General features: G+C 36.6%; 1 protein-coding gene across 2 annotated transcripts in view; it reads left to right on the top strand.

Annotated features, from left to right (window-relative positions):
* RELN (reelin) overlaps positions 1-21,996 on the top strand; it is a 529,179-nt gene that overhangs the window by 323,700 nt on the left and 183,483 nt on the right. For both annotated transcript variants that reach the window (XM_054494994.1, XM_063667694.1), the window contains exons 12-16: positions 7,151-7,302; positions 14,444-14,556; positions 15,893-16,101; positions 16,860-16,988; positions 18,282-18,391. In XM_054494994.1, the coding sequence (XP_054350969.1) occupies positions 7,151-7,302; positions 14,444-14,556; positions 15,893-16,101; positions 16,860-16,988; positions 18,282-18,391 (713 nt within the window). The remainder of the gene's footprint in view (positions 1-7,150; positions 7,303-14,443; positions 14,557-15,892; positions 16,102-16,859; positions 16,989-18,281; positions 18,392-21,996) is intronic.

Here is a 21,996-nt window from a genome sequence, read left to right as displayed (position 1 = left end):
TATTCCATGTGCTTGCTCCTTGAATGGTTGATATAATCTGTTAAAATTTTTTTTAAAGAATTTTCTAATATTTTTGTCCCAAATCTCTTATAAACTGGGATGGTTCAACATAATCATCCTGGTATACATAATATCCTTTTTACAACTGTAACTAAGAAAATCAGAGCAAATCAAGAAAGAAAAGATCTAAATTTTAGAGCTGAACAGGTGATTGGCCTTAGGCAAGCCACTTACCCTTGTGTGTCCCAGTTTCTTCCAAATGTAGACCAGTTAATTGTGTGAATAACAAAGGCCAAATTAGACATGGCCAGAAACTAAAGAGAAATCGGTTTTAAAATAACAAATATTTCAACTTTTTAAATATTAAACACAAGATCAAAGTATCAAACTTCTCTCATAAATTATACAAAGCATACAATTATACATATATAATTATATGTCATACCTTTTATTTTACTTGAGACAGAGTCTCCCTCTGTCACCCAGGCTGGAGTGCAGTGGTGCAATCTCAGCTCACTGCAACCTCCAACTCTCGGGTTCAAGCCATCCTCATGCCTCAGCCTCCCAAGTAGCTGGGATTGTAGGTGTGTACCACCACGCCCAGCTAATTTTTATATTTTTAGTAGAGACGGGTTTTGGCCCTGTTGGCCAGGCTTAAGTTGAACTCCTGGCCTCAAGTGATCCGCCCACCTTGGCCTCCCAAAGTGCTGGGATTACAGGCATGAGCCACCACTCCCAGCCTGTAATGTATTTTAAAATAATTCACATATCTCCTTTGATATCTGTTGCCAAATGTGTGATATTACAGATATATGCTATTTGTTTGGTGTTCCTAAAAATTATTTCCCTGGATAGTCTTTGCTTTGAAAATAGAATTAACTAATTCTAAAGTAAATATACATGATAAACTTTGTGCAAGGAATAAATATACATGTTTTCAAAAACTGGAATGATTAAACATTTTACCTAAAATAGCTGTAATTCTGTTTGCATATCATGATTTCCAACAAAGTTTGACTGCTTAATGAAATTTAATTAAAATACTGTCCATATATTGAGAACTGAGCCTGTGGCTTAAATACATTGCTTAGAGACACTTTGACATATAAGCTTTGGATGAAGAAGTTATGGCGAATAAACATTATATTTATTTTCCTGAAAAGAAACATATCTTCATGCCTTAGGATAATTATTAATATTCAGTAACTAACAATTGTTTTTATTTATAAAATTGCTTTTTATATAATAAAGTCACCAAGGATATTTAGAAACAAGAAAAAAGTTAATAACCGGACTACATTTAAAAATTGATTATTCAACATGTTAAAATAAATTGAACCTACCCTAAAGAGAAGCTTGCTGATTTGAAAGATGACATCGTCCTTTAATTTGTTAACACTCCTGATGACATAATTAGATGAGAGCCTAAAATGAACTAATTAGCTTACCTCTTTTAGTTCCCCATCATTGGTAATAGTAATCAGCCAGTTGAAAATTTGAAGCTGTGGCAACAAGGCTGTCTGAGCTCATGCAATTCCTTTTCCTCTGCAAATCCATAGAAATGTTGGATCAAGTATGATAATTTTCTTCAATATGTAGCCCTAGGATAGGGGAGGAAATGAGCAGATACCTAAAACAAAGGGAAATTAAAAACCTGAATAATAAGCCTTTAGCTGAAACTTAGGCAGTTCAGGATGGACTGAACATATGTAATCGAAGGCTGAAAATTAGAGTTAAAAATACTCACACAGGATCTTTGGCAGATGACAGAACTGATACTCTTGTATAAATATGGGACCCTGAAGAGCTCCTTCTCCATAAAGAAGTAATTAGGATAACAGCTTCTCTCATTGATTCAAGAGTGAAAAAAAAAAATCTCCCAGAAGAATGGAAACTCCAAACAAATGTGAAATTCACATTCATTCCACCCAGGTGGTGGGAAAATTCTAAACTGAGGAATTAATGTAAAAAGAAATTCAGGACCAGGGAACCTCCAAGATGCTCACAAACGCAAATGCAAAACCCCTTTGTAAAAATATTTCTTCTACACAAAGTGTGTAAAATTAACACTGGAAATAAGTCCACTGAAGATGAGCTCACAACAAGAATTGTGATCTATGTGATTTTATGATTCACCAAAAAGGACAGTCATCAGATATGACAAACAGAAGAATAAGTGCATTCCAATTGAGATAACAGAGAGATATGAGATAAATATGATTAAATGATTTAAAAGATTTGTTTTAATCTAAGTCATTTTGAAAGAAGAGGGTACTATAGAAAAGAACAAGCAAATATTAAAAAGAATCAAAGAAGTGGGGCACAGTGGCTGACACCTGTAGTCCCAGCACTTTGAGAGGCCAACATCGGTAGACTGCTTGAGCCCAGGAGTTTCAGACTAACCTGGGCAACATGACAAAACACCATCTCTAAAAGGAAAAATACAAAAATTACCTGGGCATGGTGGTGCCTCCTTGTAGTCTCAGCTACTCTGAGGACAGCCTGAGGTGGGCGGTTCGCTTGAGCCCGAGATGTTAAGGCTACCATGAGCCATGAATTGCCCCACTGCACTCCAGCCTGAACAACAGAGCAAGACCATTTCTCAAAAAAAAATAAATAAATAAAAATAAAAAATAATCAAAGAAAACTTTTTAAAATGAAAAATAGAGTGATAGAAATTAAGTATTAACTATAAAGATAAAATATAGAAACAACTGAAGAGAGAATTAGTATATTGAACTAGAGACAGATCTGAGAAAAAAACACATAATGCAATATAAAAAGAAATAAAGATTAATGAGAGAGTGAGAGACATGGAGAATAGAATATGACATTTCAATACAGGTCCCATAGAATTTCCAGAAAGAATATAGAATGAATAGAGGATAGTTAATATTTGAAAAGATAGTGACTTACATTTTTCCAGACCTGATTAAAGGTTTGAATCCCCAAACTGACAAGGTACACCAAGTTTCCATAGAATAAATAAACCTATACCTACATACACTGCAGAAACATTTTAGAATACCAAAGACAAAAAGCAACCAGAGAGAAAGACAGATTATTTACAAAGGAGCAACAATTCAATAGATAACTTCTTATCAGTAACTAAAGAGACATCAGATTCGTGTCGAGATCCAAGTAGGGTTTTTAATAGAACTCAACAAAGTGATTCTAACATTGATTAGGAAGAGTTAACAAGGGCAAGAGTAGCCAAGACAATTGTGAAGAAGTGAAAGGTGTGGCTGAGGGACAGAGGGAGCTCAGCTATCAAGAGCTATTTTACGTGTACAGATTATATATATGTATACATACACATACCATATGTATGATATTTAAATTGGTTTGGACACAGAGATGGACATATAGACTAATAGAGGAAAAAAGAGAGACGAGTTAGTTGTAGAAACAGACTCACGTTTATAGGGGATTGTTATGTGACAGAAGTGGCATTACCAATAATTAGGGCCAATGGTTAACAGTTCTGGAATAAATGGCTGTCTATATAGAAAAAACCAGATTGGATCTCAAACTCATTCCTTACCTCAAATCAATTTCAGGTTCATTAAAACCACCTAAATGTGAAAAGCAAAGCTTTAAAACTTTTAGAAGAAAATATAGACGAGTATCTCTATGATTTGAGGGTAAGGGAGAATTAGATAAAAAAGGCACAAAGCATAGAGAAAAGATAGATAAATTCTATTATATTAAAATTAAAACTCATCCATACATCCAACAACACATAAACAAAGTGAAAAAAGGTACAATACAGATAGCCAAGAAAAGATTACTACCTGGAATATATAAAGAATTCAAATCATAAGAAAGTGAGAGAAATAAAAGAGCAATCCTAATACAAAATGGACATAAATTGGCAACTCAAGATAAGAGTAACCCCAACTGGCCAATAAACATGAAAATATATTTAGCCTCACTACTAATCATGTAAATGCAAAGGTGAGATAAAATTTCATAATCATCTAATAGGCCAAATTTTAAAAGCTTGGCAAAACGAAGTGATGGCAAGCTTGTGGGGAAACAGGAACCTTCTACTCTCCTGGTGGAAACATAAATTTATCCAACCATTTTGAAGAGCAACAATGAAGTACCACATTGCCCAGCAACTCCACTTCCAAATATATACTCTACCAGCCTTTCTCAGCAGAGATTCCTTTGTGATAACCCCAGAACACAGAAAATGATCTGGCTACGTCCTCAGTTCTCCTAAAGCAGGTGCACCTGCGATTCTAGATATAAAGGAGAAAAAGCAATTCACTACTATAATGGGTGCCTTGGGGCATTAGGACTCATTTCTCTCACAGACACCAGTTAAGAAAAGCTGATAGGGAAACTCCCACATGCATATGTAAACACACAAGGACCTTTTATGTAGCATTGTTAATAATAACAAAAAAGATAGAAATGACCTAAATGTCTATCAAAAGCTTATGGTCATTCCCCCAAACACCAGTTTATGACTTCTGTTATAGCCAACATGTATTGCAAAGTTTTTGTTTGACTAGCTTCAGAGTCCTCTTGAATGTGGTGTGCTGTAAATACCTGTTCCCCTAACCATGGAGCTGTCTTTGACCTTCTAATTTGTTTTTCGCTTCTCACTGACACAACCGGGACTTGTGTAGCAACAGATGGGTCCGCCTTGAAAAGGCGAGGGAAGAGGAATCAGACAGACTGGTAGCAAGAGTGGAGAAAGAGTATGAGTAAGGGGAGAGGCACTTGGGGGCATCGAGGTCAGGCCTCTATATAAGACCATTCATTTAGGCCTGTGAATCTTTAAAAGAGATCTAAACCTGAAAACCTCTCTGAATATTTTGGGCATTTAAAGTGTGTGTCTAGAACCTAGGCTAACAGAGAAGCTAAAGACCAAGTGGTCATTGCAGGGCTTGGATCTAGACAGGCAGATGGTGTAGCAAATATCTAACGGGAAGAGGAGGCTGAACCATCAGAGCTATGACTGTAAGTTGATTCAGTACCAAAGCCTAAGCCTGGGAGCAATAGTAGCAATAGGCATTAAGTACAAGTACAAGGGGACTTTGAATGGAAGTGGCGGTCAGACCTGCCTGACACGTGGTCAGGAGCAGAAGAGGGTGCTTTCCAATGTGCCAATTGGAAAGGCTGCTTTCCAGTTCGTGCCAATTCGTGCTAATGGCATGAATTGTCTCAGAGGATAGAGCAAGGATGTGACTAGAGAAAGCAGAGGAAAGTGAGGACGGGATACAGTCAGGGCACTCTACAGATTTCATTTATTTTCTGAAGATGGAATCCCTTAATCCTGCCATCACTCAATAAAAATTATTGAGGATCTGCTGGGTGTTGAACACTGAGCTAGGATCTAAGGACACAAAAATAAGATGCAGATCCTGTCTTAGGAGCTGACATATTAGGGATAAAGAAAGGCAAGCAAAGGAACAATGGCAGTGTACTGTGAGAAATGAGTTCACAAAGGAAGAATCTAACTGAGTCTGAGATGGAGTGGTGGGGCTGTATAGGAGGAGCCAGGAAGTTTGGGAAAGACTGTACAGAAAGGTGTTTGATATTTCAAGGATATCTTGAAGAATGACCCTGAGTTTGTTTGATAGACAATAAGTTAAGATTCAGAGGGCTGACAGAGAATATTTTAGTGACTTTGAATTCACATTATATGGCAAAAGAGTTTGGGTACAAGGCAGAAGAGACATGGTACAAGGCGAGAGATTGTGCTAGAAATGTTCTTGGGCCAGGCCAAGAAGGACTGCGTATTCTGCATTAAGGAACTTGGAATTTGTCCAGATAGCAATGGGGGAGCCCCTGAAAGACTTTAAACAAAGGAGAGATGTAATCATATACGCAGTTTAGAAATATCACTGAGTGTCTACTAAATAGTTTGAATTCCCCTCTTTCCAAACTCTCCATGGATTTGTTCTACTGTACTATTAAAATGTATTTTTTACTCTTCCCCAACACACATCCTCCACCAAGGTCTATTGATTTCTGCACTGTTAATAGTGTCATCCATTTCTTTTTTTTTTTTTTTTTTTTTTTTTTTTGAGACGGAGTCTTGCTCTGTCACCCAGGCTGGAGTACAGTGGTGCGATCTCAGATCTCAGCTGGCTCACTGCAACCTTCGCCTCCTGGGTTCACACCATTCTCCAGCCTCAGTCTCCCGAGTAGCTGGGACTACAGGCATGCACCACCACACCCAGCTAATTTTTTTGTATTTTTAGTAGAGATGGGGTTTCACCCTGTTAGCCAGGATGGTCTCGATCTCCTGACCTCGTGATCCACCTGCCCCAGCTTCCCAAAATGCTAGGATTACAGGCATGAGCCACCGTGCCCTCTCGTCATTCCCATTTCTTAGCCTATACTCGTGATTTCGTCAACACATTATGCAACTGTGGTAAGAGCATAGGCTCTGGAGTCACACTGCATGGGTTTGAATACTGTCCTCTTCCTTTGCTAGTCATCCTTAACCTCTCTTCATCTCAGTTTCTTCATCTAAAATTGGGGTAGTAATGGTGACTATCTCATAGGGTCACTGTGAGAATTAAATGACTTTAATGTGTAAAGGCCCTAGAAAAGGATCTGGCCAGGTACTTAGCACTCAATAAAAGCCAGCTATTTTTATTCTCTTCTACGTATCCAATTACCTGTTTGATGAGACCCAGTTTAAATCCCATCTCCTTTTTGAAAACTTGCTAGACTTTTGCCAATTCTCATGACTTTTCATTTTATTACTATTTTCAATATGTAAAACATCATACAAGTATTTATATTATGAGTCTGTCTTTTATAATTCACTGTTTCCTTAGTTCATTGATTTCCCAACTCAACTATAAGTACTTAAAGAATGAAAAGTATCTCAGTCTGGAGCATGGCTGTGATCACAAGTGGATACACCATATACAAGACTGATTAAATTCATCCCTCTACAGGAAAACTATAACTGTGAATGTAATGCGTTTAAAGTGTATTCACTACCTAAAATTTGTGTTTAAAGTTTATTCATTATCTAAATAAAGTGCCATATCTTTATTTCAGAATTATTCATTACTAAGTAAGTAAGTGTCCCTCACTAAAAACAAAATGTTATGCTTTATGAAGATTTGGCTTAATATTCTAACTCTAACTCTTAATCCCCTTTTTTTTTTTTTAGATGGGATGTCTTGGGAGCTGTCATTGGTACGGAATGTGGAACAATAGAATCAGGCTTATCAATGGTCTTCCTCAAAGATGGAGAGAGGAAATTATGCACTCCATCCATGGACACTACTGGTTATGGGAACCTGAGGTTTTACTTTGTGATGGGTAAGTACATTTTGCGCAAACTTTGTTCACCCTGGGGCAAATCCTAGGCCAGCACCTATTCCTGAGGAAGTAAGATTGTTTGTTGTCAACTACATAAAATGAAAATTCATGAAATGTGAGCTCTCCAGACAGAGCAGAAGCCTGTGGTACTCCCCTGTGTTTCAGGCCAGCCCCGCTGGAGCCAGCCTAAAGAGATCTGGTCATGGCTTGCCATGATGAGGCCTGAAGAAGAAATGCCATAATACCTTCCTTCCACCTCTCCCTCCATGGTCATAGCTGAAAAGACAATGAGAGATAAGCTAAAACAAAGCGATTTCTTTTTCCTAGCTTCCCCCCAAAAATAGTCATCAAGGTGAGCCTTTGTTTTCATGACTATCTCGTCATTGCATAACTCTTTTGTAGTAGGAAGCTGAGAAATTTAGCTTAATACTTTAATAATACTCTCTATTTTCTAATATGTTTGCAAACACATTAAGAAAAACATGTGTTCATAAGTTATAGTTTTCTTCAAAGTATTGTAGAGCAAATAAAGATAGTTGGAAAATTACCCAAAAAGGAGTTAGAGGGTTGAACTTTGTGACCTCCAAAGTTAATCCTTTTAGTCAACAAGAGCCACAGTTACATATTCTCTCACTGATGTCATTCCAGAAATGTGAGTAGGTGTCACATGCCTTCTTTGTTGAGTGACTGGAAAAGCACAGGCAACATCTGGAAGTGAAACAGGAAATAAACACTGTCTACCTTTGAACTTACTAGCAAAGATGTCAGTTCATCAGGACAAACAGGTCTCCTGAGTCTGACTTCAGCACTGACGATTTATTTCTCTCATATTCCTCACTTCACCTTTTTGATAATCATACAGCTCAGGGTTGCATGGGAAACCTCAGATTGTATCATGCTCTCAAGCATATTACCTATGTGATGCTAACTCATTTTCCATAATGATCTGTTTGATAACAGAGAAATTGTGCATATAAAATGAAGTAATGTAATCTCACATTTAAGGATAACCTCACCTTCACTCTGAACTGGTTTGTATATTTAAAGGCCCAAGCTCATTTTCTTTACATAATTGGAATTCAAACTGGCTCTCATTTTATCAAAAGGGATTCCTGGAAAACCTTCAGCCCTCTTCCAAAAAAGTTGTAATAAACATTTAGTATGCCAGCCTAATTTAAGTTTTTTCCCTTTTCCCCACTTTTGACACAGCATATTTCATACTATATTTTGATTTTATTATAATAAATTAACCATATTTGGTGATTTATATGAGACTAAGTCATCATTATATAAGTTCCTTTATATAATTGTCTTTATATAAGAGATTAAGTAATCTTTAATTTTTTCTGGAACAAAGCATATTATTAATCAATGAATTAAAACAGTATTGACTATGATGGGGAATTGATTTGAATGAGCCCAAAGAAGTACATTATCCCAAGTAAAAGCCTCTTCATTCAGTTAAAACAGTAAGGAATGCCTATTGAATATAGAGCCTTAAGCTAAGATGTATGGAGAATACAAATGGGGAGAATAATGTCACCTAAATCACAGAGTTGCTGGTCAAATGAGTTAATGTATGAAAAGCACTCAAAACAATGCCAAATAAATATTTAGACTCAGTATATCTCTGTTGTTATTGATATAAAAATTAATCAGAGTTCCCACCCACAAGTACCATCTGACTATAAGGTAGAATGCAGTGTGCTGTAATGGAATGAAATGCTATGGGAATATAGAGGAAGCTGTAATTGCAGTGGAGAGATTAGGGTAAAGCTGCATGAAGGAGATGGCATTTGAACTCACCCCTGAAGGATGGGCATGATTTAAATTTAAGGAAGAGAATTCCAAGCTAAGCCATTATGAAAAAAAGACACAAGAATAAAGGTATGTGATATGTTTGGGGCTGGGTGATTTTCCCAATGTAGGTAAATGGAAGCACGTAAGATGGAACTAGAAAAGCAAATTGGAGCCAGAGTAGTGATTTTCTTTAATTCCTACTAAGGAGTTTGAATTTTCTTTCTCTAGGTAGTATGGAGCTATCAGAAAATTCCTGTTAGTTCAGTATTACATTATCACCTGTGTTTTAGAAAGGTAATTCTAGCAGGAGTATGATGGAAGATTGAAATAATCAGAAATTAAAGGGCAAGAGATCAGTTAGGGCAGGGTTGCTAGATTTAGAAAAGAAATATGTGTATAAGACAGTAAGTGTGGAATAGAATATTTTGATGTTACTAATGGTAAGATCAGGTTTCTGGAATGCCATATGAAGGGAGAAGTTCTATTCAGGATTTGAATCAGATTCGAAAATCATCCATATGCAGGTGATAACTGGACCACGAGAACTGCTGTGTTCTCCCAAACAGAAGGTAGCATAAGACAAACAATTCTTAGGGAGAATCCTCATCTAGGTATAGGTAGAGGGGAAAATAGTAGTAAAGGAGACTGAGAAAGAACATAAACAGAGGTGGGTGGAAGGTGTCATTGGAGCCTACAGGAGGAAGGAAGACAGTAGTTCGGGGGTGATGGCAGGGAGATGATCAACAGTGTAAGGAATGCCACATAGAGACAGAGAGATCAACCAGGATAAGGGCTGAGAGGCCACCAGTGACTTTGGAGAGAGTTTTCCCAATGGTGTGGTTCCTGGAAAGCCCAAGTATAATAGGTGGAGATAAAAATAAAAATGTGTCACTGAAAGAGGAGGACAGCTACTTCAAGAGTTTTATCAGTAGAGAGAAAAAAAAAAGTGGAGGCCGGATCTTGAGGAAACAGCAGCACCCAGGAAAAGTGTTTTTAGGATAGGATAGATGGATAGGATAAGGTAGAGTGGCATAGGGTAGAGTAAGGATAGGGTAGGTTATGGTACGATGGGATATGGTAGGATACGATAAGGGCAGGATAGATAGGATGGGACTGGACCTACAGAAAATACTTTAAAACTTTGTTGGCTGATGGGAAATAAAGCCATATGGAAAGAGATTTAGGATGAGATAGTTATAAGTAGCCCCTCACTAAATACAGTACCTTAGGAAAATCAGACTGATTGTTAATCTGGACTACATCACACTCTCTCCCTCTCAGGCCCTGACTATATGTTCTGCCCTTGGTTCATATCAGTCTGCTGTAAGCGTATTTCTGGAAAACTTGCTCAACTTTCAAAGTTCAATTCAATGTCTATTTCCTTCATTCATATATTCACATATTCAACACATTCATTGAGGACCAGTATAGAGCACTGTTCTTAGAACCAGAATGCAGTGAATTAGACAAAAAATAACCTAACAGACATCAACTCATTCATGTATTTGTTTATTGTTCCTCTAATGAATATTTACTAGGCATCTGCTATATGCCCAGCTCTTTTAGCTTACATTGTACCCTTTTCTCTGAATTTTTACTGCAATTAGGGCAGCACAACACAGTTTACTGCCTATTATTATTCTTTAAAAATGACTTAAAACAATATTTAAAATATTTTAAAACTGACTGCCCCGTTTGTTTTTATTGAGATCTTCCTGAACCTTAATTTCTGTACAAGATGCCTCTCAGTCACACCTTTCCACAAGGTGCCAAAGGCTATGAAGCTGAAGAAGAATCCATATCTCCCTGTAGAAGCTGCTGTCATTGACACTTCACAGAACTATAAATTGCTCCCAGAAGAATCTTTCAGATAAAATCTGTCATCATTTTAAAGTCTTGGCTCCTTTAGGACTTTTTTCTTCTGCCGTTCTGGGCTGGGTGTGGCTCTCAAGTGTGTTTCAGTTGTCTCTGAGGGGCAGATGAAGTTCATGAACAGTTCTTAAGACAGCAGAGAGAAGTTACAGAAAACAGATTAATGAAATTAGAGAAAACTGATAGTTCAGTGCCTGCGTCATTAGGTATGGTGCACTAAACCCACACTACCTGTGATTATTCACCTTTTTTGTCCTTTTTTGGTAAATCCTTAATATATAATTATTATATATATATATACTCAATTTGAAAGTTCTGTGTTCTAATAGGAATTTCATTTTCACATGGATTTTTTTCTCCAGAGACCATCAATTAGAATGGCTTTAGTAGCTGTATTTATCATAACACTGAAGTATGTAAGGAAATGCTTGAATATATGATATAAATATCAAAATCATAAGATTTTTCTCCACAGGTTGTTGAACAGTAAACATTATTAGGATAAGATATACATTGTCACCATACCTGACTTCTCCATTCTCAGTTCAAATTACCTGATCCAGTAAATATTTATTATATGCCAAATTACATGTGCCTAACTTATGTAGCATGCCAGATTTTAATGCTTTGCAAAAACCATCCTCCAAGACTTACCTATTGAGTGGTAGTAAAGGTTTGAAGTCAAACAGAATAATATTAAAGACATGCTTTACTTTGGGACTATGGGCACATTATATAACCTTTCTTGGCCTCTGTTTCACTATCAGCAAAGTGTATCTATATTAATTCTTACCTGAAAATGTTGTTAGGGGATGAAAAGAGATAATGCTTGTACTTGATTTTACATGGTGCATGGTTCATAGTAAGTACCTAATGAAAAGTAGGCATTTTTACCCTTATGTTATTATTAATAATACTGAAGGAGTCTGGCTCCAAAAGAAACCCTGATCCAGACAGTACCAACCACCATTTGCAACATCAACTCTTTGTCAAAAGAAAAACCCACAAATTTCCTTGGGAATAAACAAAATTATTGGGCAATTTTCTCACAAATGACTCAGACATAAAATCAGTGTGTCATGAGCTGGAAAATTTGATCTACTTGTAAAACCTTTCAGACCATGGCTTCACCCTGTAACTCCCTGCTATCCCATAAACTGAGCTGTTCTAGGAGCACACCAATGGGGTGAGAATGTGTGCTAAACTCTCTCCTTCCCTGGCTCAGCTAGAAACTCTAGTAACAGGCTCATCCCCAGATTCCTACAGCCCTCTCCAGTTTGTCTTAAAGGGCTTAGTTTTCAAGTCAGACACTAGCTTTTCTGCCATCAGGCCAACTTCCTGGGTTGCTTCCAACTGATGTATACTCAGATATGCCAAATAATTTTAGAATTCACCTAGGAGAATTTAGTTGAGAATATTTGCACAACATAATTCCAATAGTGTATTTTCAAAGCCAAATATAAATCATCTGTTATTTAAATTATTAATTTAGATCATCAAAAGTTGTTGCATTGCGGAAGATGAAATAAGATGTGTCATATAGAGAAGACACCTGGCCAATCAGAATGGGCCTCATAGGTGACCTTAATGAGGTTACTGCAGTCAACTGTGCAGGTCTCAGGTTTATAGATTCAGAAAATGAGTTTTCTTAATTACTCCAGAGCTGACATATGGGAGACTGACTCATGCTCTAAGCTCAGAGGAGGCTTATGAACAAATCATAATTCTCATCAATAGACTATGGAAATTTAACTGCTAAGCATGAGGGAATAATCAATGTTTATGGGATCAAAAAAGATATATATCACCCAGTAATTTTAATGGCAGCGGTTCCAGAACTATGATAGCCTGATGCATCCTGTTCCACTGTGGGACACATTTTGCAAATGAATCCTCAAGATTTGCCTTGGTCATTAAGGACTTCTCTATTCCTACCCAGTGTATGGACATCCTATGAAAGTCTTGCCCTCTGATATCTACTTTTGTCTAATATTCCTTCTATTGTTCATGAAGTTTATTGTACTAATTCAGTTCTAGCTTTCCCGCTTAATGTCACATATCAGTCATTTCTCCCCAAGATCAGACCCAATTACTCAGGTTGAGTTTGACCCAGGCTTTTACAAACAATTGACACTTTCTTCTTAGTTTATTTAATATCAGATGCTGAGTCTCAGCCATTATTTGTGTATTTTACTAGATTAACTCTCAGAGGGTAGTTTTATTCTAGAATGTTGATGTTGTTTTAATGTCACCAGAGAGTATTAGCAACAGCAGTTGCCTGTAGATAAAAATTAGCATTGATGGTGGTTGATTTAGGAACTGAAGGAATTTTTTAAAAAGATAATAATAAAAGAAAAGTTAGTGTTATAAATGTGGGGACTTAGGGATAGAATATTTGCCAGGAAATACATGTACATGCCCATAGTCCCAGCTGTTTTGGTTGGTACTATTATGAAGGATAATGGTGGATTAAGAGAGTCTTCTAGTTAGACATGTCATCCTTTAATATTCACGTTATACAGACAGTTAATAGAAGCAAACAGTAGCAAGAATTATTGACTGGGGCTGGGTGTGGTGGCTGATGCCTACAATCTCAATGCTTTAGAAGACAAAGGTAGGAGGATTGCTTGAGCCCAGGAGTTCAAGACTAGCCTGTGCAACATAGGGAGACCCCGTCTCTACAAAATAAAATATTTAAAAAAGAGTTATTGATGGAATGCAGTCATGAAAATAATAGGTTAGAAGACATACATGTACCCCTGGCTCTTCTACTGGTTAGTTACATGATCTTAGCTTCAAGTACCTGCTCTGTCGTTCAGTGCCATCATCAGGATGATCTTAATTGCTCTTCAGCTTCAATGGCATATTGTTTTCCATGACTATAAAGTAGAGTAATAGAGAATAAAACACTCTATTTACCTTCTAACAATCAAATGAGGTACCAAATATAAAAATGAAAAATGTAAAACAAATTGCATTTAAAGTACAAATAATATGCTAAAATATTAAAGATACTATGTGCAACAGTTTGACTAACACTACTTCAGAATTCCTTGATGCAGGAAGTCATCACCCTTGTTTTAAAACCATAACCAACAGGTTCTGAACTTTGGTCATAAAAACCTCAAATTAAAGAAATAACAGTTTATTAAAAAGCAGAGCACATCTTTTTAATGTGGCTTACAACATGGACGTGTAGTTGCTGCTTAAAGTAGACAATTATTTGAGTAATTTCATGAAGCAAATAGCTACTTTGGCTTTCACAAATGTCAAGTCTTTGATCTTTAGCATGGCCTACTTGAACTATCGTTATAAATTATTTCCTTCAGTCTGTTTACCTTTGTTTAGGGTTATTCTTAAGTGACATCTGGGTACTATAATGATTTTTTATTCTGAAATTTAACACTATATTTGATATGTTTATGGATGCTAGTTGGTACTAGCAGCTTAAAATTTTTGTTTTATGCAGGAGGAATTTGTGACCCTGGAAATTCTCATGAAAATGACATAATCCTGTATGCAAAAATTGAAGGAAGAAAAGAGCACATAGCACTGGATACCCTTTCCTATTCCTCATATAAGGTACACATGCCAGTCTGTGTGGCAAATAGACCACCTCAGACCACCCTGGACAAGCCCAAGTCAAAACCACAAAGCACTCCAGATACAGAAGATACATCCCTGTTCCGGCAGGCCAGAGGTCACCAGGTTTCTTTAAAAGAGAAATGGACATTTTAACATTCATATTTTTTCCTAATAAAATGAAAAATGAGTTATCAGGAAGGAAGAGTGAATTACAGTCCATCAGACAGTAGGGCAGAACCCAATACTCTGACAGTTATTCTTGTCCCCAAGAAAGCCCTAAATGTAGCTCTAATTATGCCCCCTCATGCACTTGCTGTCAGTCATAATGAGTATTTGTCCAGCATTTTGAGATCTCCTAGGTAGAAGACACTGTAGAAGCACAGGTTATTATTACCTTTGCTTTTTTCTTTGCTAATTAGAGCTACCGATTGAGGTTGGCCTTTTTTCTTTACCCTTTGGATATAGAACAGGTGTTAGCTCTGGTTATTTGCAAACATTTTCAAAATTATGTGAGATGCTGGTCATAAAGTGTAAAATTATTTTTTGTAAAAGTAGATTTGTTTGTGCTGAGGCCATACCCACATACTCATTATTAGTTAGCCTTTTCTTTGCACTGATGGTACCCTAAGTACTTTTAAAAGCTTAAACACAGCTAACATCTAGCATTTCAGGGTTTAAGTTAGAAAGACAAAACAAACATCAAGGTTAGAATGGGAAACAACCAGAGTGAATATCCAGCACATTCCACGTGCAAGGGTAACCCAAGTTATACCATTTGGGATTTCATAAAAGACTATATTTCCAGCAGTGGCAAGGTAGAACTACACCTGCCCTGGTCATCTTCATGCCTCATGTCAAATCAGCTTTGTAAGTTATAATGCATTGACTCATTGGCTCTGGTTGTTTCTGTCCTATTTTCACAATACTTGTTTGGAAAGCCCTTAGCATGATACCAATCCACTTTCAAAGAGGACTGATGATAAAGTATAAATGTCAAGTTGCCTTTGTTTTGTGCTAATTAAGTAAAATGAATGCGTATGCTTAGATAACTCTTAAAGACCTTATATCAGTTTATCTTCAGGCAGGGAGAGCCTGATCAAACACACACAGAGGCCCCCATCTCGTGCACAGGAGGAATTCTGAGTCACTAAATCGAATGCTCCTTGAGGATAGCATCTTCTTCATGAAATAACAAATGCAACACAAAGGGCATTTCCTGGTGCTTAATAAATGGCAGTTGTGTACATGGTGTTTACTAGGTCAAAACTAGGAGAATCTACATGGACTAGCATAGAAAGGATTATGAGTGATTCTGGTCTCCTTTGTTTGAAAGGTTCCGTCTTTGGTTTCTGTGGTCATCAATCCTGAACTTCAGACTCCTGCTACCAAATTTTGTCTCAGGCAAAAGAACCATGAAGGACATAATAGGAATGTCTGGGCTGTAGACTTTTTCCATGTCTTGCCTGTTCTACCTTCTACAATGTCTCACATGATACAGTTTTCCATCAATCTGGGATGTGGAACACATCAGCCTGGTAACAGGTAGGAAGCCCTATTTTGTAAGTGTGCAAAACTAAAAATGAGCTTGCAGATTTGGCTATTAAATAAGAGGTAGTTTCTAGGTAGAGTTTTAACTGGATTTTAAGTAAAATACTCATTGATGAAATAACACACTTTTCCCAAAAGAAAAGTTCTTCAATTAATATGAGGGGTATGATTGGATAGATTTCAAGTAGGAATGGCTTCATTCTAAGAGCTTGATCTTAGGTATCAGAGGTGTTTGCATGTGCTGTGGCAACCATCCATTACAACAGATTGCTAAGAGAGAAAAAAAAAAAGCAACTGAAAAAAAGCTTGACCTCCTGTCGGCTGGTGACCCGCTAATAATAAGCATGGAAATCAATTAGCACTTCAAGAGCTATGACTTCTCAGTTTCACTTGCCCAAGTGTTGCTCGTATTTTTTCTAAGAATTTTGTCAGTGTCAGATTCACAGGATGAAGTGACAGTGTGAGACATGGTAATTGCCTTGCCACCTATCAAACTCAAGAACACAAACTCAAGTTACCATTTGTTGTCTTTAAAACATAGTTTGTTTATAGCAGTAATTTAACTGATTGCCCTTTGAAAGCTGGTCAGACTTTAGTGAAAGAGAAAACAATCATTTAGGAAACAGCATCTTTAAAACATTTTACACAGTTTTTACAGTTGTTTAATGTACTTAACCAGAGTTGAAAATTTCACTTTATTTGTTATCTTTACCCTCCCCACCTTTTGTGTGTGCTTGTTCTGGTTTTATTAGTGTCAGCTTAGAGTTTTCTACCAACCATGGGCGTTCCTGGTCCCTCCTTCACACTGAATGCTTACCTGAGATCTGTGCTGGACCCCACCTCCCCCACAGCACTGTCTACTCCTCTGAAAACTACAGTGGGTGAGTACATTCTCTCTGAGATATTGAAATACTTGAATCCATGTTGCAGAATAAAAATCAATGAGTAATCCTGAAATTAGCATTTTTGTCATAATAGGTAAGAAACCTAACCTCTTTAAAAGTGGTCTTGTAAAAAAGAAAGAAAGAAAGATAGTATCTTTGGTAAACTGGATGCAAGATTACAATTACAATTTGTAAGGCCATTCATTCTTTATGTACTTGACTTATACTTTGGACTGCATGAACTTAAATTCTATATGGCAGTTCTGTGGTTATTGCCAAAAGATTTATTGCTACACTACTTATAGAGAAATGCAGCATAGAAAAAATGGAAGAAAGTTAAGTTTTGAAATTAGACCTGGATTCCATTCTGTGTAACCATATTTACTCTCCCTGACTTTCTACTTTTTTCTGTATAATTAAGGGTATAATATACCTCATTGGGGGCTATTAGGAGAATTAAAGATGATTATATAAAATACTTGCCACATTACAGAATAAGCATTATGAGAATAGTAAAAATCTTTGCAAGAATGGCAAAATTAAGTTGGGAATTATTTTCTTTGTTATCCCCTATTAAACGTGTGTAGGGCTAGGGGAGAACAAAAAATAAAAAGTAATTGATGCTAATTAGCAGTACATCTCTGCACAGATGCCTAGCATAAGATAATATCTAAGGTCTGAGTATTGATGGAAAAATTTCTTAAAAGAATATATAAAAACTAAATATCGCTCACTATTAAGAACAAATTGACTAGGTATGATGACTCACACCTGTAATCCCAGCACTCTGGGAGGCCAAGGTAAGGGGATTTCTTGAGGTCAGAAGTTTGAGACCAGTGTGGGCAACATAGTATGAGACCTCGTCTCTACAGAAATAAAAATTAGCTGGGGGTGGTAGTATACTTCTGTAGTCCTACCTACTCAGGAGGCTGAGGCAGGAGCATAGCTTGAGCCCAGAATTTTGAGGCTGCAGTGAGCTATGATTGTGCCACTGCACTCCAGCCTGGACAACAGAGCAAGACCCTGTCTCTAACAATAAATTAAAACTTTAAAAATTTTTAAGTAATATAAAATAACAAATCCATTACTCTGGCATACTGTGGATGTTTTTACAAATTGTATGTCTGTTTTAAAGATACAAACAAATTCCACAAGTGAATTTAAAGAGTTTATTGGTAAACTTTAGTGCTTTTCCAAGCACACAGAAGCCAGAACATGAAAACCATGTAAAATAGATTCTAAAGATATGAACTTAGTTGTGAAGATGGTTTTGTGCTAAATTTCTTGCAGGTGGAACCGAATAACAATTCTGCTTCCTAACGCAGCACTAACCCGGAACACCAGGATTCGCTGGAGACAAACAGGACCAATCCTTGGAAACATGTGGGCAATTGATAATGGTTAGTGTTTATGCCTATCATAATCACATGCCATTGATGTAGAGTCTTCCTGTGCTTTTGTTCGTCAGCACAGACTTAATCACATTTCTAAGTCATGGTCTTGCAATTCATTAAACACCCTTTCTTCCATGTCTCCTTTGCATTCTGTTAGAAGCCCAGGGATGTGCAATCAGGAAAAATAAAAAAAAGCCAGTGAAGTCAGCAGTATTAGATGCTAGAATGTTTCAACATACATAAATAAAAAAATGCATAAAACCTTGAAACTGAAATTCACAGTTGATGACAAGGGATATCCTAACATTTTCTTTGAATGTTGTATAAAATTAACATAAATACTTATCATACTGCATGTATTAAATAAGACCCACTCTTCTTTTAGTAACTACCACAACATCTGGAATGCTTTTCTTTTACATGCAGATATCACACAGAAGGAAACATCATCTCTAAAAAAACTAGTGAAACTTTTACCTCCTTTTCAGAAAATAGTATAGAAAGAAAACTTGGATATATACCTTTTTAAATCTTTTATCTTTCTTTCATTTTCAAGTGAATTTTTGGAATTTTGCATCATTTTAAAGTTGATACCACTTATGACAATGACAGAAGATATTTTAAGCTCTTGGGTTGCATGTCTGTACATTTCTTATACTTGTTACTAATCACCAACTCTTTGGTTTTTGTCTTTATTTTTATGGATTCAGTGGGTACAAATGTAGTTTTGTATATTAATATATTGCATAGTGGTGAAGTCTGGACTTTTAGTGTAACTATCACCCAAATAGAGTACAAGGTATTTATCATCCCTCACCCCCCTTCCACCCTCCCACCTTTCTGAGCCTCCAGTGCCTATTATTCTACTGTCTATGTCCATGTGTACACATTATTTAGCTCCCACTTATAAGTGAGAGCATGTGGTATACAACTTTCTAAGTAATATCACTTAGGATAATGGCCTCCAGTTCCAGCTATGTTGCAGCTTTTTCATGGCTGAGTAGTATTCCATGGTGTGTTTGTGTGTGTGACATATTCTTTAATCATCCATTAATGGACATTTTAGTGGATTCCATGACTTTACTGTTATGAACAGTGCTGCAATAAACATACAAGTGCAGGTTTCCATTTAATATATTGATTTCTTTTTCTTTGGGTAGATACTCAGTAGTGAGGTTGCTGGATCAAATGGTAGTTCTAGTTTTCATTCTTTGAGAGATCTCTATACTGTTTTCCAGAGGTTTTACTAATTTAAATTCCCACCAAAAGTGTGTAAGAGTTTCCTTTTCCCCCACGTCCTCACCAGTATCTGTTATTTTTTTACTTTTTAATGATACCCATTCTGATTGGTGTAAGATGGTATCTCATTGTGGCTTTAATGTGCATTTTTCTGATAATTAGTGATGTTTAGCATTTTATATACCTGTTGGTCATTTGTATGTATTCTTTTGAAAACTGTTTGCTCATGTCCTTTGTCAACTTTTTAACGGAACTATACGTTTTTTCTTGTCGAGGTGTTTGAGTTCGCTGTTAATCCTGGATATTAGTCCCTTCTCAGATGCATAGTTTGCAGATATTTTCTCCCAATCTGTGGGTTGTCTGTTCACTCTGTTGATTATTTCTTTTACTGTGCAGAAACTTTGGGCTTAATTAAAGCCCCTTTGTCTTTTTGTTTGTTTGTTGTCTGTGGTTTTGAGCTATTAGTCATTAATTCTTTGCCTAGGCCAGTGTTCAGGAGTTTTTCCTAGATTTTCTATATTAATCCATTCTTGCACTGCTGTAAAGAACTACCTGAGACTGGGTCATTTATAAAGAAAAGAGATTTAGTTGTCTCATAGTTCCATGGGCTGTACAGGAAGCATGGCTAGGAGGTCTCAGGAAACTTACAATCATGGCAGAAGGCCAAAGGGAAGCAGGCACATTTTACGTGGCCAGAGAAGGAGGAAGAGAGAGTGAAGGGGGAGGTGCTATACACTTTTAAACAAACAAATTTTGTGAGAACTCACTATCACAAGAACAGCAAGGGGGAAATCCACCCCCATGATTCAGTCACCTCCCACCAGGCCCTTCCTCCAATATTGGGGACTACAATTTGACATGAGATTTGGGCAGGGACACAAATCCAAACCATATCAGTTTTCTTCTAGGATTTTTATAGTTTCATATCTTACATTTAGGTATTTATTCCATCTTGAGTTAATTTTTATGTATGGTAAAGAGGTATGGGTCCAGTTTCATTCTTCTGCAAATGGCCATCCAATTTTCCCAGCACCATTTATTGAATAGGGTGTTCTTTCCCTAGTGTATGTTTTTTTTTGAACATTGTTGAAGATCAGTTGGCTGTCTGTAGGTGGCATTATTCTGGGCTCTCTATTCTGTTCCATTGATGTATGTGTCTATTTTTATACCAGTATCATGCAGTTTTGTTTACTATAGTCTTGTAGTATAATTTGAAGTGAGGTAATGTGATGCCTCCAGCTTTGTTCTTTTTACTTAGGATTGCTTTGGCTATTCACTTTCTTTTGGTTCCATATGAATTTTAGGATTGTTTTTTCTAATTCTGTGAAAAATGACATTAGTATTCTGATAGGATTTGCATTGAAGCTGTAGATTGCTTTGGGCAGTGTGATCATTTTAATGATATTGGTTCTTCTAATCCATGAGTATAGGTTGTTTCTCCATTTGTTTTTATCCTACAGTTTTTTTTTTCATCAGTGTTTCATAGTTTTCTTGTAGAGATCATTCACCTCCTCGTGTAAATGTATTCCTAGGTATTTTGTTTGTAGCTATTGTAAATGGGATTGACATCTTGATTTTATCCTCTGTTTATTATCATTATATATAAATGTTCCTGATTTTTGTGCATTGATTTTATATCCTGAATCTTTACTGAAGTCATTTATCAAATCTAGGAGTCTTTGAGAGAATTTTTTAGGATTTTTTAGGTATAAGATCATATCATAACCAAACGGAGATAATTTGACTTTATATTTTCAAATTTGGGTGCCTTTTATTTCTTTCTCTTGCCTGATTGCTCTAGATAGTACTTGCAGTACTATATTGAATAGGAGTGGCGAAAGTGGGCATCCTCATCATGTTCCAGTTCTTAGAGGGAATGCTTTGACTTTTTCCCCGTTCCATATTATGTTGGCTTTGGGTTTGTCATATACGGCCTTTATTATTTTGAGATATGCTCCATCTACACCTAGTTTGTTGAGGGTTTTTATTGTGAAAGGATGCTGAATTTTATCAAATGCTTTTCTGCATCTATTAAGATCATTTTATGCTTTTTGTTTTTAATTCTGTTTATGTGGTGAATCAAATTTATTGATTTGCATACGTTGAGCCATCCTTGCATCCCTGGAATGAAACCCACTTGATCATGTTGTATTATCTTTTAGATGTGCTGTTGGATTCAGTTTGCTAATATTTTGTTAAGGATTTTTGCATCTGTGTTCATGAGGGATATTGGTCTGCAGTTTTCCTTTTTTGTTGTGTCCTTGCCTGGCTTTGGTATCAGGTTTATACTGACTTCATAGAATGAGTTATGAAGGATTCCCTCCTCAGTTTTTGGAACAGTTTTAGCAGGATTGGTATAAGTTTTTCTTTGT

The sequence above is a fragment of the Pongo pygmaeus genome, chromosome 6, assembly GCF_028885625.2.
Source record: "Pongo pygmaeus isolate AG05252 chromosome 6, NHGRI_mPonPyg2-v2.0_pri, whole genome shotgun sequence".
Taxonomy (NCBI): Eukaryota; Metazoa; Chordata; class Mammalia; order Primates; family Hominidae; genus Pongo; species Pongo pygmaeus.
Note: the sequence above shows the minus strand (reverse complement) of the source record. Positions and strands in the feature narration are given on the sequence as shown.